The sequence below is a fragment of the Lampetra planeri genome, chromosome 60, assembly GCF_965212315.1.
Source record: "Lampetra planeri chromosome 60, kcLamPlan1.2.h2, whole genome shotgun sequence".
NCBI classification, from domain to species: Eukaryota; Metazoa; Chordata; class Hyperoartia; order Petromyzontiformes; family Petromyzontidae; genus Lampetra; species Lampetra planeri.
The window spans coordinates 3,424,940-3,438,227 of record NC_136166.1 but is presented as its reverse complement, the minus strand read 5'-3'; the positions used below and the strand labels follow the sequence as shown (position 1 = coordinate 3,438,227).

General features: G+C 46.2%; 1 protein-coding gene across 1 annotated transcript in view; it reads right to left on the bottom strand.

The window, feature by feature from the left end:
- The window catches only part of LOC144736316 (polycystin-1-like protein 2), a 113,278-nt gene extending 100,768 nt beyond the window's left edge, over nucleotides 1–12,510 (bottom strand). The window contains exons 1-4 of the mRNA XM_078618970.1: nucleotides 12,372–12,510; nucleotides 7,544–7,648; nucleotides 5,115–5,240; nucleotides 3,161–3,241 (exon numbers count right to left, since the gene is read on the bottom strand). Of these exons, the coding sequence (XP_078475096.1) occupies nucleotides 3,161–3,241; nucleotides 5,115–5,240; nucleotides 7,544–7,648; nucleotides 12,372–12,510 (451 nt within the window). The remainder of the gene's footprint in view (nucleotides 1–3,160; nucleotides 3,242–5,114; nucleotides 5,241–7,543; nucleotides 7,649–12,371) is intronic.
- Nucleotides 12,511–13,288: the final 778 nt, after the last annotated feature.

Sequence of the window (13,288 nt, the reverse complement as noted above, 5' to 3'; positions counted from 1 at the left end):
AGAGTGTGAGGCCTAGTTCTAGGCTTTAGGCCTAGCTGTAGGCTTTAGGCCGCTGTGAGTTAATTTGTAATTTAAATGTTTTAATTATTTATGTAAAAGCTTTAAATGTAAATGTTTCTATTTAAAAACATCAGAGAATGTAACATTTTTAAACATTAACTCCCTTTCACACACGCGGGGGTACGATACGAAGGGAGAGTTTGAGGCCTAGTTCTAGGCTTTAGGCCTAGCTGTAGGCTTTAGGCCGCCGTGAGTTAATTTTTAATTTAAATGTTTTTATTATTCATGTAAAAGCTTTAAATTTTAATGTTTCTATTTAAAAGCATCAGAGAATGTAACATTGTTAAACATTAACTCCCTTGCACACACGCGGGGGTACGATACGAAGGGAGAGTTTGAGGCCTAGTTCTAGGCTTTAGGCCTAGCTGTAGGCTTTAGGACGCTGTGAGTTAAATTTTAATTTAATAGTTTTAATTAAAAGCTATCTCAGGGAATTATAAGGGAATGTTACACTTGTTTAGCCAGGAAAGCCTCATTAATTTAAATATTTTAAATAAAAGCTATCTGAGGGAATTATAAGGGAATGTTTTCTGGTTTAGCCAGGAAAGACTCACTGAGTCTAAAGGTTTTTGTAGGGTCATGCCAAGTATTTGCAGTAGGGGGCGATGTTGCTACACAGACGGACGGATGGACAAACGGACGGACGATATAATCTATTGTAGGCTGGTCCACGTCGTTCCTACCAGTATAAGTTTAACATACATACTGTTGAGCACCGTGGGGGCTCTGTCGCAAGGCTCACTGATGGTTTATGGGGTCTCCTTTTGTTGTTTTGTTGACTCATCTCTGTCCTGACCTTCTCACCCCACTGTTGTACACACCTCACTCTTTTCTGTCTCTGTTTATTTTGTCCCTCGCTCTTCTCTCTCTCTTTCACCTCGACCCTCTGATGTCCCCAACGTAACCATGTTGCTGTATGGATCACCGTGCACCATGATTGTGTGCTTTCCTTGTCTAGAATATTTTAATAAAAGAATACAATGTAAATATTATATAGTTCTTTCGGTAAAGTCACGTACGTAGAAAAAATAATAACAATAAAATAATAAAGTGAATAAAAATATCACGACGTTTTAATCGCAACACAGCGGTCGTCATCAGGAACAGGCAGGTTCGCCTCTGAGGGCAACCTGCTTAGAAAGGTTTAGAGATGGGCGGGGCAGCTAATGTTAATGTGGGGGAGGGCTCCGACACCGGCAGTAGGTCTACACCAATCAGAGAGCTGCTTATAAATGTTTTGAGATGGGCGGGGCAGCTAATGTTAATGTAGGAGAGGGCCACGACACCGGCAGTAGGTCTACACCAATCAGAGAGCTGCTTATAAATGTTTAGAGATGGGCGGTGCAGCTAATGTTAATGTAGGAGAGGGCCAAGACACCGGCAGTAGGTCTAGACTAATCAGAGAGCTGCTTATAAATGTTTAGAGATGGGTGGGGCAGCTAATGTTAATGTAGGAGAGGGCCCCGACACCGGCAGTAGGTCTACACCAATAAAAGCATTGCCCCTCGCTCCACACACCCACAATGCTGACGGTGGAGGTTGACAAGCAAACACAAATCAAGTCATGACCCAAAGTGTTTGATGACATCTTTCCAATGATTGCTCAGTCTATAACCTTCCTCTCGATCGAAATTGTCTCTGTCTGTATATATGGATGGCTTCATGAAGGAATCTTTGTAAAAATCCAGTAGGCTTGCAAAGTACCATCGACTTAGAGAAATCAATTTCGTGTGAGCCAGCCGCATTAAAATAATGATCAGCCACGGCAGAAGTATTGGTCCTACCATGTTTCAGAATCTTCCTTTTGTTCACGGACACAGTCCGAGACATGTTGCTAAGTTTCCCCAATGTAACTGCTGCCACAGATACAGCTTAGTTTGTAGATGCCGGGATATTGCATGTCAGGAATCTTGTCTTTCACAGATGGCATCAGATCACGAATTTTATGTACTGTGTTAAATCGAACCTGTATCTTGTGCTTGTTCATGATTTTGGAAATATTTTTGGTTACCCCTGCTATGTATGGCAAGGTGATGGTTTTGATTGGATCCTCAGATGGCTCCTTCCTCACGTTTGGGGTGATGGCTTTGCGGATTGTGTAGTCAGAATATCCATTCGCCTTGAGAGCTTGGTGTAAGTGTTTGAGTTAACTGGTTAAATGTTCATGGTCGGAGATACATTGAGCTCTATGGTTTAGCGTTTTCATGAGGGAATTATTCTGGGATGGATGGTGGTGGGAATCAGGTTTTAGGTAGGCGACCGTACGGGTTACTTTCCTGTAGACAGAATGGCTCATTGAGCCATCTAGTCTCTTTTTGATTAGGACATCCAAGGAGGTAGAATGCCATGCTTTTCTACCTCCATGGTGAATTTGATGGCTGGGTGTATGGAATTGATGTGGTTGAGGAATTGGTTCAGAGCCGGTCGGCCATGTGCCCAGATGACAAACGGGTCATCTACGTACCTCTTCCACGGGGACGGGCGTAGAGTGGATGCCTGAAAGACGTCTATCTCAAAATGTTCCATTAAATTATTGGCTACAACCGGAGATAAGGGAGAACCCATTGGGGTGCCTTCAGTTTGTAGAATGTTCCATTCCAGGTGAAGTATGTGTTGGTGAGGCAGTGTCTCACCAGGGCCGGTACATCATTATTCAATCCTCTTCCTCATTCTTTGTTCCAGCAGGATCTTTGTGTGCTTAGCGTCATCTCATTCCCTTGTATTTTTTCACTCGTCAAATCTCTCTCACATACTTCATATATAAATGAATTAATATTCAGGATGAGAGCCTCCCCACGGAGGTTACTTGACCATACTTCACCGCTGCCGGGCAGTGTGGGTTGGTGAAGGTAGGGAGAATAGTAGTGCTGGACATAACAAAAAAGATTTTGCTTCACTGCTCCTCCGCTGCCCACCATGTAGCCCCGTAACCGCGTATGACAACCTTGGATGCACGGTGGACACCCATCCATTCAAGCACTATCCAGGCTCAAACCTGTTTGGCTTATGGGATATGACGAGATCGGGTGCGTTCATGTGATTATGTCATGGGTTAAATCCCCCCCCCCCCCCGAGGGGCGTGCATTGTAACGATACTTACAGAATATTCCGATGCCCAAGGAAATATCAGAGGACTTGGCTGCATCCAGGGTATCCGCAAATAAATTGCACGTTCGGCTGTCTGGGATTCAAATCAGAAACATATGTATAGTTAAAACACATACATACAGGTCATACACGTCATATACAGTGCATTCATTGTATACGTGGTTACAATATCATCACCTGACCAACACAACCACTACCCTAACTCTTTTGTTGTATTAACCGTTTCATTTTTCATTGGGAAAGCGTCTCAAGGAATACTGCCACAGTGGTTAGTGGTTTGCACGCTGGACTTGCAATGCAGAAGTCGCCGGTTCAATCTCCCGACACGGCAGCTGAAAGATTGGTCAAGTTTCTGAAATCCCCCCACCTGGCCACCCAGTTGTGTAAATGTGTATGCAAGGTTGTACAATGGGCAGGTCGCGTGTGGAAGAGTAGGTCAGAGAGGCTCCCTTGAGTACCCAGTAAACATGGAACGTTGGGCCAATGTTGGTCCAACTGTCAGCGCAAGGTTGGCATGTTTACTGGGTGGAGGCCCATCTGCCAGCAGTCGCGTGAGCAAGCAGTTGCAGGGCTGCACTTTGACCGTTCAAGGCACACACACGATGTAAACACAACCTTCGCATCATTCATCTGGAAATATGACAAATTTGGGGAATGTACGGTAAAACGCCGTATATCGGACCATCACAAATGCACCCTGATCAATTGACTGCCCACACCCAGTGCGGAATTTGTGCACGGCGATGTGACTGTCATTTTCTACCGTGTCCACACATCCTTCGTCTTCAGGTGGAACACGTCACAGCACGATAGCTGTATCACTTGGAACACGTCACAGCACGATAGCTGTATCAAGTGATACAGCTATCGTGCTGTGACGTGTTCCACCTGAAGACGATAGCTGTATCAAGTGATACAGCTATCGTGCTGTGACATGTTCCACCTGAAGACGGAAGCTTGTGTTGCCTCCGAAACGTCGTGATTTTTATTTTATTTTTCATTTTACTTTTATTTATTTTTTTACCTACGTGACTTTACCGAAAAAACCTAAGAATATCTGTAGATATTTCACATATCCGACCTTTTCACGTGTACTCCTTTCACTGGCTCCCCAGTGAGTCGGATATGCGACGTTGTACTGGACTCATTATTTTCAGGTATCTCTTTGGTTAACGTGAGCGGGGAGTGATGCCTCAGCCGGTCCTGCGCAACTCCATTCACCAACACGCATTGACCAGCGTGGTGAAGTATGGCCAAAAAACCCCCACAACCTTGATGGCATGTCGATTTCCTCCATTAAGCAATTTATTGACAAAAACAGTAAACGGCTGTAAATAATTATTACATAATGGACAAAACATTTTTTGCAGCACCATGGGAAGGGAAGTAGATCCAGGGATGTAATGAACGGAGAAATAAAAAGGAACGAGAAGTGATACCGGGACGGAAGTCCCTAAGATGGGCAAAGAGGCCACAGCTCAATATGAGGAGCAGGATAAGAGAAGGAGCACCAGGCAGGAAGGGGAGGAGGCGGAGAATACATAACTGGACCAAGATGTCACGGATGATGAGAGGGTGATGACTAGAGGGAGGGAACAGAGGGAGTAGAGAAAAGCAGAATTGAGCTGCATTGAGCATCGTCTGTTTTCAAAGGGGAAGAGAGGGAGTAGAGAGACAGCGTCTGTTTTCACAATGGGTGGTGGGGATAAGTGAGAGATTCACAGTGGGTGTGGCCACACAGAAGTCACCTGGTTTACGGGGAGGCTTGAGCTGATTTAAATAGAGAAAGAGAAATGTATAGATGAGAGGGGAGGGAATCAGACTTGGGGTGCGACGGTAGGCTTGGGATGGTTCAGATTTATGTAGACAAATCATTTCTATCATAAGAGTTCAGTACGAAAATGTGGTATAATGCACGCTGTGAATGAATGACGAAGGGCTCTCACCGCACACCAGGGTGTGGGACGTGGGCACAAAGTAGGTGAAGCCTTTAACGACGTACATGGCACAGGCGTATACACACGTCACGGCCGTCGACGGAAGGTAATACGCGTTGTATTTCCAAAATCCATCTGCAAACGGGTTACAAAATAAAACAACAAATATAATTATGAGGCAGGCGGAAAACTCAAGAGTTTAGGGCGCCAATCCAGTAAATATGAAACGTTCGCCCAACATTTGTTTGGTTGCTGTGAAGCCAACACCGCTGGGATTCTGAGTTCGATTCGGTGTTTCAACCGTCCGTGGCTAATCCTAATTGTCAGGAGCCGTGAGTTGATGGTCTCCGCCACAGAGTGGAGCACATCATGACAAGCGTGATGTAATAATTACTCAATTGGGATTGCACAGAGATCCTCGACCCCCTACTGGCAGACTCACGCCCGTTTGCAGGCCAGGTTGAGATGAGATGTGAAGCGCTGTGAGACACCCCGGCGAATAGGAGGGCAGCCTTTCTCAAACTGAAAATTCAAAACTGATGTCTTTAGAAATGCTATTTGTATTTAGTTTGTTGTCCTTCCCCTGCACCTCTGATAAGCACGGTTGGCTATATATGAGGCCGTCCATAAATGATGTCACGCGATTTTGGACGATTTTTGACCACCCCCCCTCGTCACAAGGCGTCAAAAAGTTATGACGTCACAAAGCCCCCCCAAAACCATATTTCCATTTTGAAAATAAAACATGGTTCAATTCGCTTTAAACTATTGTCATTGTAGTGCGTATTTAATGTGGCGCTGCGCTATGATGTTGTAGGAAAAAACATGTATTAAAAAGTCTATTTAATTAAGTAGAACGTGTTGTCTATATTTATTTAAAGTTGCGCATTTTGACGTGACGTCACATTTCTCAACCCCCCCCTTCGTCCCACATCGTTACAAATGCCTGACCCCCCCACCTAGGTGCGTGACGTCTTTTATGGAAGGCCCCCATGGGGCGAAAGAAGTTAAACGTACATACAACACAAATCACTCTCACTGTACAGGACGTGCATGGAGAACATCACGTGCATTTCCACAGCGTGTATCACGGATATAGGCACGGTGAGTCCAGCGAGGCAGGTGCGTGAGGTGCATTCACTCTACAGAACAATGTGGCAGGCCGTTACAGCAGCAAGTCGATAGCCTCAGCCCGGTCACCAATCACTGCGCATTCAATTTGTTTCTACCAAGGCCGTAGCCATGGAGCCAACATTAGGGGGGACCAAATCTTCCAGGGGGTCTGGGGGTCCCCCCCCCAGAAAAAAAAATCTAAATTTGAAAAGAATTTCCTGCCATTTCCTGCCTAAAACATAACAAATTCACTAACACATGGGAGTGACTTTTTATTTATTTTTAACAATAATATCTAATAGTGAATTGTATTACATTGCTCTGTTTTTTCTTGTTTACCTTTTCTTGTTTCATTGTATGTAATGGTAGAGATTATGGATTTATAAAGTACAACCATAACCACAATCATATAAACAGAAATCTATTTTATAGCAATATATTGGGGGGGACATTTTGAGCATATTTGAATATTGGGGTGGGGATATTTCCCCCCCCCCCCCCGCCAATATCCACTATTATTTAATTATTTATGACGCATGCACGACCATACCAACTCACGCGCCTTTGGTGGGGGAGACGGCCCATACCAAGTCGCACGCCCGAGGTGGGCGTGAGGGGGGCTTTTTCTTCCGCGTTAAAATGCTATAAAATACACTAAACGCTCAGGTAAATTATTCACTGTGTGATGTCCTCCCCACCCCGATGCATGTAATTATTACTACTATACAGTCGCTAGATGCTATCACTATAGGCCGTAGATATTACTGCAGAGCGATTGGGGAGATCGTGCCTGCGGTGGGGGGTAGCAGCCCAGCGGTGGTGAGTGCTCGGTGAAGGAAGCTCTGGAAGGAAGGAGGCAAGTGGAGAAAGAGACTGAGTGCCAAAAAATATAAAGATGCTCCTTCATGACTTGAATCAAGGAAAGTGAATAAGACATCTCAAGATCGGACGAAATGGAGGGAGCTGAACTAATCAGCTGCTACATTAGCAGTGGACGAATGATAAATAACCACATCCATCAGTAAGCTTGGCAGGCCACTCCACGAGCCTTGGTATATGGTGCTTTTTCTGAATATGGTGCTTTTTCTGGAAGACTTTGCTGTTTTTTCCTCGAATTTTATGTTTGCGCGTAGTCACTTTAAGATGTTTCTTGTTCATGTTTCTTCTTGTTGCAGTTGCACCCAATTCAAGAGCCGAATGGCTCACAGGGTTATACCAGATAAATTAAACTGAAAAGAAACTGAAACTGGTGGGCAAGACGCGTCCCGTGGGCGCCATTTGAATGAATATGTGACAAAAGGGGCTTGTTCGGGATTCTCAAGCACCTGGAGCGAGTGTTCCGTAGCCCTTGTAGTCGGTGTCAGAGCTGCAACTGTCGAAGCTGCTGTTGATATTGAAGTAGAAAGTGACTGCACTGATGTCCTTTGAAACTGCAAACGCAAATCATATCGAACACAAGGCATAGCAATAGCAAACACAAGTCGCAGCAAACATGTCACAGCGAACAGAAGTCATAGCAACAAAACTGACACCTTTTTACAAGGAGTCATGTTTGCATAGACCGCAATACCTGCAGTCATAATACAAACAAAAGAACATAACTCTGATAATGTGCACATGATAAGTCAGTTTTGTTGCCAGATAGAAGGGTAAAAAAAAAACAATTATCATATTTTTACTGGCAAATGAGGTTCCCATAGTATAGAAGTCATAGCGATAGTAAACACATGTCATAGCAAATCCAAATCATAGCAAACACAAGTAATAGCAAACACATGTTAGCAAACACATGTCATAGCAAACACATGTCATAGCAAACACTTGTCATAGCAAACGCATGTCTTTGCGAACACATGTCATAGTGAATACAAGTCAAAGCATAGCAAACACAAATCACAGCAAACACATGTGCAATGTGAGGATATATCCGGGTTGCTGATGGATCACACCTCGTTACGATGATTGGCTCTACCGGTCCTGGCCCATAGCCAATGGGTGGAAGTCTAGGGGCGTGGCCCTGACGTGACATCTGTAAGCAGAGGATTGGATCTGCTGGCTTTAGCCACAGCCAATGGGGGGACGAGTCAGGGGCGCGGTCCTGGGAACGTACGATGGAGTCTAGAAGATTCCATAGAGGTTAACCAGGATTGGTGGAAAGGGTATTGAAAGGGGTGGAGACGGACAACACGTGGTCAGATCTGGAACGAACGGAGGGTGAGGCCACGCTGGAGCGGGGTCCAGGCTGCCACGTGGCCGCGCGTGTCTCTCTCTCCCTCTCACGCTGTCTGTCAGCAGCGTGAAGGAGTAAGATAGGAGTGTTGTGAACGAAAGGCAAATAAAGACCGGATTCCAGAAGTCGCTTCCACGACCTTTATTACACATGCATGTTTGCAATGGGGTGGAGCGCTGGCGCAGTAGTCAATGAAGTGCGCATTGTTAAAACGGCGCCTGAGTTTAATTCCTGATCCAGGGTTTATATCTGTGGCAAGTGAAGTCAAGAACGGGCCCTGGGCTCCACGCTTCATCAACCGTGCAATGACCTAGGAACTCTGAACTATGGTCAAAGAAACCCCCCTGACCAACATTGTGAGGAGGGGCCTTCATCCAGCGGTGAATTAACACAGGGATGCACAGTATTATTACTATTTAAAGCTTTCGTGACTGCAGGGATTCATCTTCTTGGTTCTTTCGGTAAAGTCACGTAGAAGGGAAGTTATAAAATAATTTATTATTTTATATAAAATAATTTATTATTTTATAACTTCCCTTCTATGTGACTTTACCGAAAGAACCAAGAAGAAGTATTATTACTGTTTGTGCTGTAATTCCGTGGTTCTCTAAGTTGTTGGTGAAGTGGCCCCACCAATTAAAGAACCACTGGTCCCCATAAACCCCGCCACCAACCCAGCGGTGGATCCCAGGGGCCCCCATTGCGCCCCTTAAGACCCCGAGAATTGGTATTTTATTGATATTCACCAGAGACAATCAATGGAATTATTATTAATATAGCACTCTCCGTATTCCCCCTTGGGAGGTGTTAGTTTTGCCTTTATCTATGCTGTCCCCATTTCAGGCACTTAAAAATCTCTCTTAACTGGCAGGAATCCCTCAGGCATATCGACTGAACTGTGGTGAACATCCATCGGGCACGTTCTCTCCTCTGGCTTCCACTCCATTGCTTGTCCCAACCATCGGTTACCCTGCTAGCCTTGACGTGGTGTCCTGCCACAGACCACGCTCTTATCGCCGAGCTCGGCCCTCCCCGAGCTTACCATTACAATTACAAGCAAATTTCCGGGCCATAGCCGAGCTCGGCCCTTGCCGAGCTTACATTTGTAATAAAGGTCGTTGAGACAACGTCTGGAATTCAGTATTCTTTATTAAGTTTCTTTCACAGCTCTCACTATATTCGTTCCTCTGCTGTATGGCTCTTTTACGCTGTTGGCACACAGCGTGAGAGAGAGAGAGACTGCCGCGGCCCGCCACGTGACAGGCTCCGGACCTCCGCACCAGCGTGGCTTCCACCTTCGTTCCTCCAAGCTCTGACCACGTGCTGTCTGTCTCCGCCCCTTTCAATCCCTTGCCCACGTGATGCCTCACAGCCAATCCTCAGCCACATCCCTGGAACCTTCCAGAGCCCACTCTACGGCCCCAGGGCCACGCCCCTAACTCGACTCCCCATTGGATGCGGCTGAAGCCAGCAGAGCCAATCATCCTCTTCCTGGTGTAACTTTCGCATTTCATCAGGGCCACGCCCCTGGCTCGACTCCCCATTGGTTGTGGGCTGAGGCCGGCAGAGTCAATCATTATCATCCAGGTGTAACCAATTAATCATTCAGGTGTAACCCATTTATCATCCAGGTGTAACCTCACATTACACATTTACAAGCAAATTTCCGGGCCCTGGCCGAGCTCGGCCCTCGCCAAGCTTACATTTACAATTACAAGCAAATTTCCGGGCACTAGCTGAGCTTGGCCCTCACCAAGCTTACATTTACAAGCAAACACACAACACAGACGCTGGCTGCACACAGAGCCACACGTGTTGGGATGTTCGTCTGATGAACACCATACATGGCTCCACCTCGCTCGAGTGTAGTGACAAACCTTTAGCTTAACAAGAGGTTACCGAATTCATTTGTAATTTCTCTTTCACGGTATCCATGCCATAGACTGCTCTCCCATGAAAGGCCGGGCACAAGTTTGGGATGTGCCTTTCCAGAGTGTCTATTGGTCCAGAGAACACAGTACTCAGTCGTGTTTATAATTGGGGTGGTACTTCATTGATTACACTTCTAAGAATACGTTTGGTCTTCCAAGTGTAATAAAGGACTCTTAGGCGATGTTGGTCTCCGTCTGTCCTTTATTGGGTTCTTGTCTCGCACCCCGCGATGTCCCCGGTCGGACCCGCACCTCTTCCGTCGCGTGCCCTCCGCACGCCGTTCGAGTCCTCCGCTCTCTCTGCAGCCACACCGCTGCCCGTGTGCCCCGTACACTCCGCAACCACCCCGCTGCTCCGTGTAACTCCGCACACTCTGCAGCCACTACGCTGCTCTGTGTGCCCTGCACACTCTGTAGCCACTCTGCTGCTCCGTGTGCTCCCGCACACTTTGCAGCCACTCCGCTGCTCCACGTACACCGCTGGCCGACGGTGCCGTGACTCCGACCACGTGGCAATTCGTACCACTCCTCCGCCAGCACCCCGGGTGGCTTCTCCTATCTTCACTCTCTCTCGACTCCCGATCCCCTTCCGGTTCTCACCCTATATCCTCCTCCTCACGTGACCCTGACTCCTCCTCCTCCTCACGTGACCCTGACTCCGCCCCCACTCACCCCGACGACCAGGCTCCACCTCCCCTAATACTCCAGCCCGCGTGAGTGGTGCAGAGGCAGCGCCCACCCTGTCCTTGCTCGCATTACACAAGCAAGAAAATCCTACTATTGCACGGAGTCGGATGCTGAGATCCCTTCCCTATGAGCTTCTACTCCGTGCCACTTCTCAGTGGCGTAGCTAGGATATTTTGCGCCCGGGGACGAACTATAAAATTGGCGCCCCCCCCCCCCCCCCCGTTTAATCACATACATGTAGGCTGTGTGTGGCAGGATATATAAACTTTTAGGTTGAGGTGTAGATTTGTGCAGTAGTTTTAGGCTCCCGCGCCCGCCGCAATAAGTTATAATGTAACGTTGTAAGCCTCATTTTGGCGCCCCTTTACCTTGGCGCCTGGGGACACATGTACCCCCCTGCCCCTCCCTAGCTATGCCTCTGCCACTTCTCCAGCCACATCCACGGCCCTCACATCTCGTTCCGTCGCACCATCTCATTGCCCCCTCGGTCTCGCTCTCCTCTTGCTGCATTGCGTCGGTGGCATCTCCACAGCCCTCCTCGTCACAACCCTCCTCGTCACAACCTTCTCGGCCTCATTGAACAAGCGCCCAGACCATCAACGCAATTGGTTCCTCTTCATTCCGCCTCATTACCTGAGAGATATTCCCTACATGCTCCTCACTATTCTCATCTGTGCCCATTCAGGTCTCTCTCGTCTATCTCTTGAAGTGCCCACATCTCTACAGTGCATCACTCTTCTATCTACGTTCCCTTCGAGTTGTCTTGGCAATTTGTTTTGGTTGATCACTTTCAAATCCTGAAGCCTCTCTTCATTGAAGTCATCCTGCCTCAACACGTTTCTTTGTAACTCGCACCCTCTTTCCTCAGGTAACGTTGTACCTAAGGTGTTCAAATGACTGGCCTGCTTGATGTCCATCTTTATCCTATCCACACATTCAATTGTGCTTCCTCATTTTCTGCTGACAAATCCCTCTGTCTTCTAGGCATTGCCTTTTAATCAACTTGTTTTCAGGCTTTCCTGCCATTCGCCATCGGCAATAAACGCTCCCATAACAAGACCATATTCTGGTTTCCTCAGTCAACACATACTCCACTGTTTTATAAACCGCAGTGGGCTTCACGCCAATTCGACCCTGATCGTGCACACACGTCTAAGTAAATTATCAATGTAAGCAAATCGGCATTCAAACATCGACCGATAAACACATCCTCTGATGAAACAGAAAAGCAATCAGACGTCACGGCTTATCTTAAAACATATTTAAAAATCCGAAATGTATTTTTTACTTGGATTAATCGCTTACCCTCGGATGTGTACGCGAACGTTATCCCACCGGCAGCGCTGTTGGTGAACTTAACAACATTCACGCACTCGCTGATGCCAAGCAACGCACACGACGTGGTGATGAGGAGGGTAAGCGCCATGGCTCCGAGAGCGGTCATATTCTTGGCTCTCGGAACATGCGACCTTTTTGTAAGAAGAACGTCACTTAAATAGCTCTTCGAGATAAATGTGTTTCACCAAAAGGTGCTGGAAAAACAAATGGGCTGCGTAAAATAATGCCTTGAAATACAATCTCTTTAAACTGCTCTGCAGGCAACATAGCCAATTTTGTTAAAATCAACAGTTCTTAAATAGGTATTGTAAGCCAGCTGTATTACCTGCGACACAATCAACAACAAAATCCTCAATTATTTTGTAGACATCCTGAATGAATTGAGGTTGTTTTTACGTCAGAAGGTATGTCATACGAGTCAACAGTGTATCTTAATTAACAAAGGGAGCCACGTGTTTGAAAAAAGTATGGATAATGACAACTGGAACAATCTTCATTGTGTGAAAATGCAATCACCGTAAACACCAGAGTTAAACAATTGAGTTCGTGATGCTGCTGCTCAGCTGGCAGGAGTGCACAATAACATTTGACAAAAACACCCCAACACGTTCCGTCTCAAAAAAACATGTGGCCTCAAAATAAACGTATATATAATAGGTGACATTTCGAGCAATGGCCCTTTTCATAACACACACATAGAGAGGCCAGAAAGAAAGAGTGAACAAGAGTTAAGGACTCCACACCACTGGGCTTGATGATAATAAAACATTTTTAATATCTCCAGATAAAGTGTTAAATTTGCATATGAATAGTTACATATTAGTAGATATTGAGTAAAAGACAAACCCTTCAATAATCAACAATCTATTACTCTTTAAACTCGA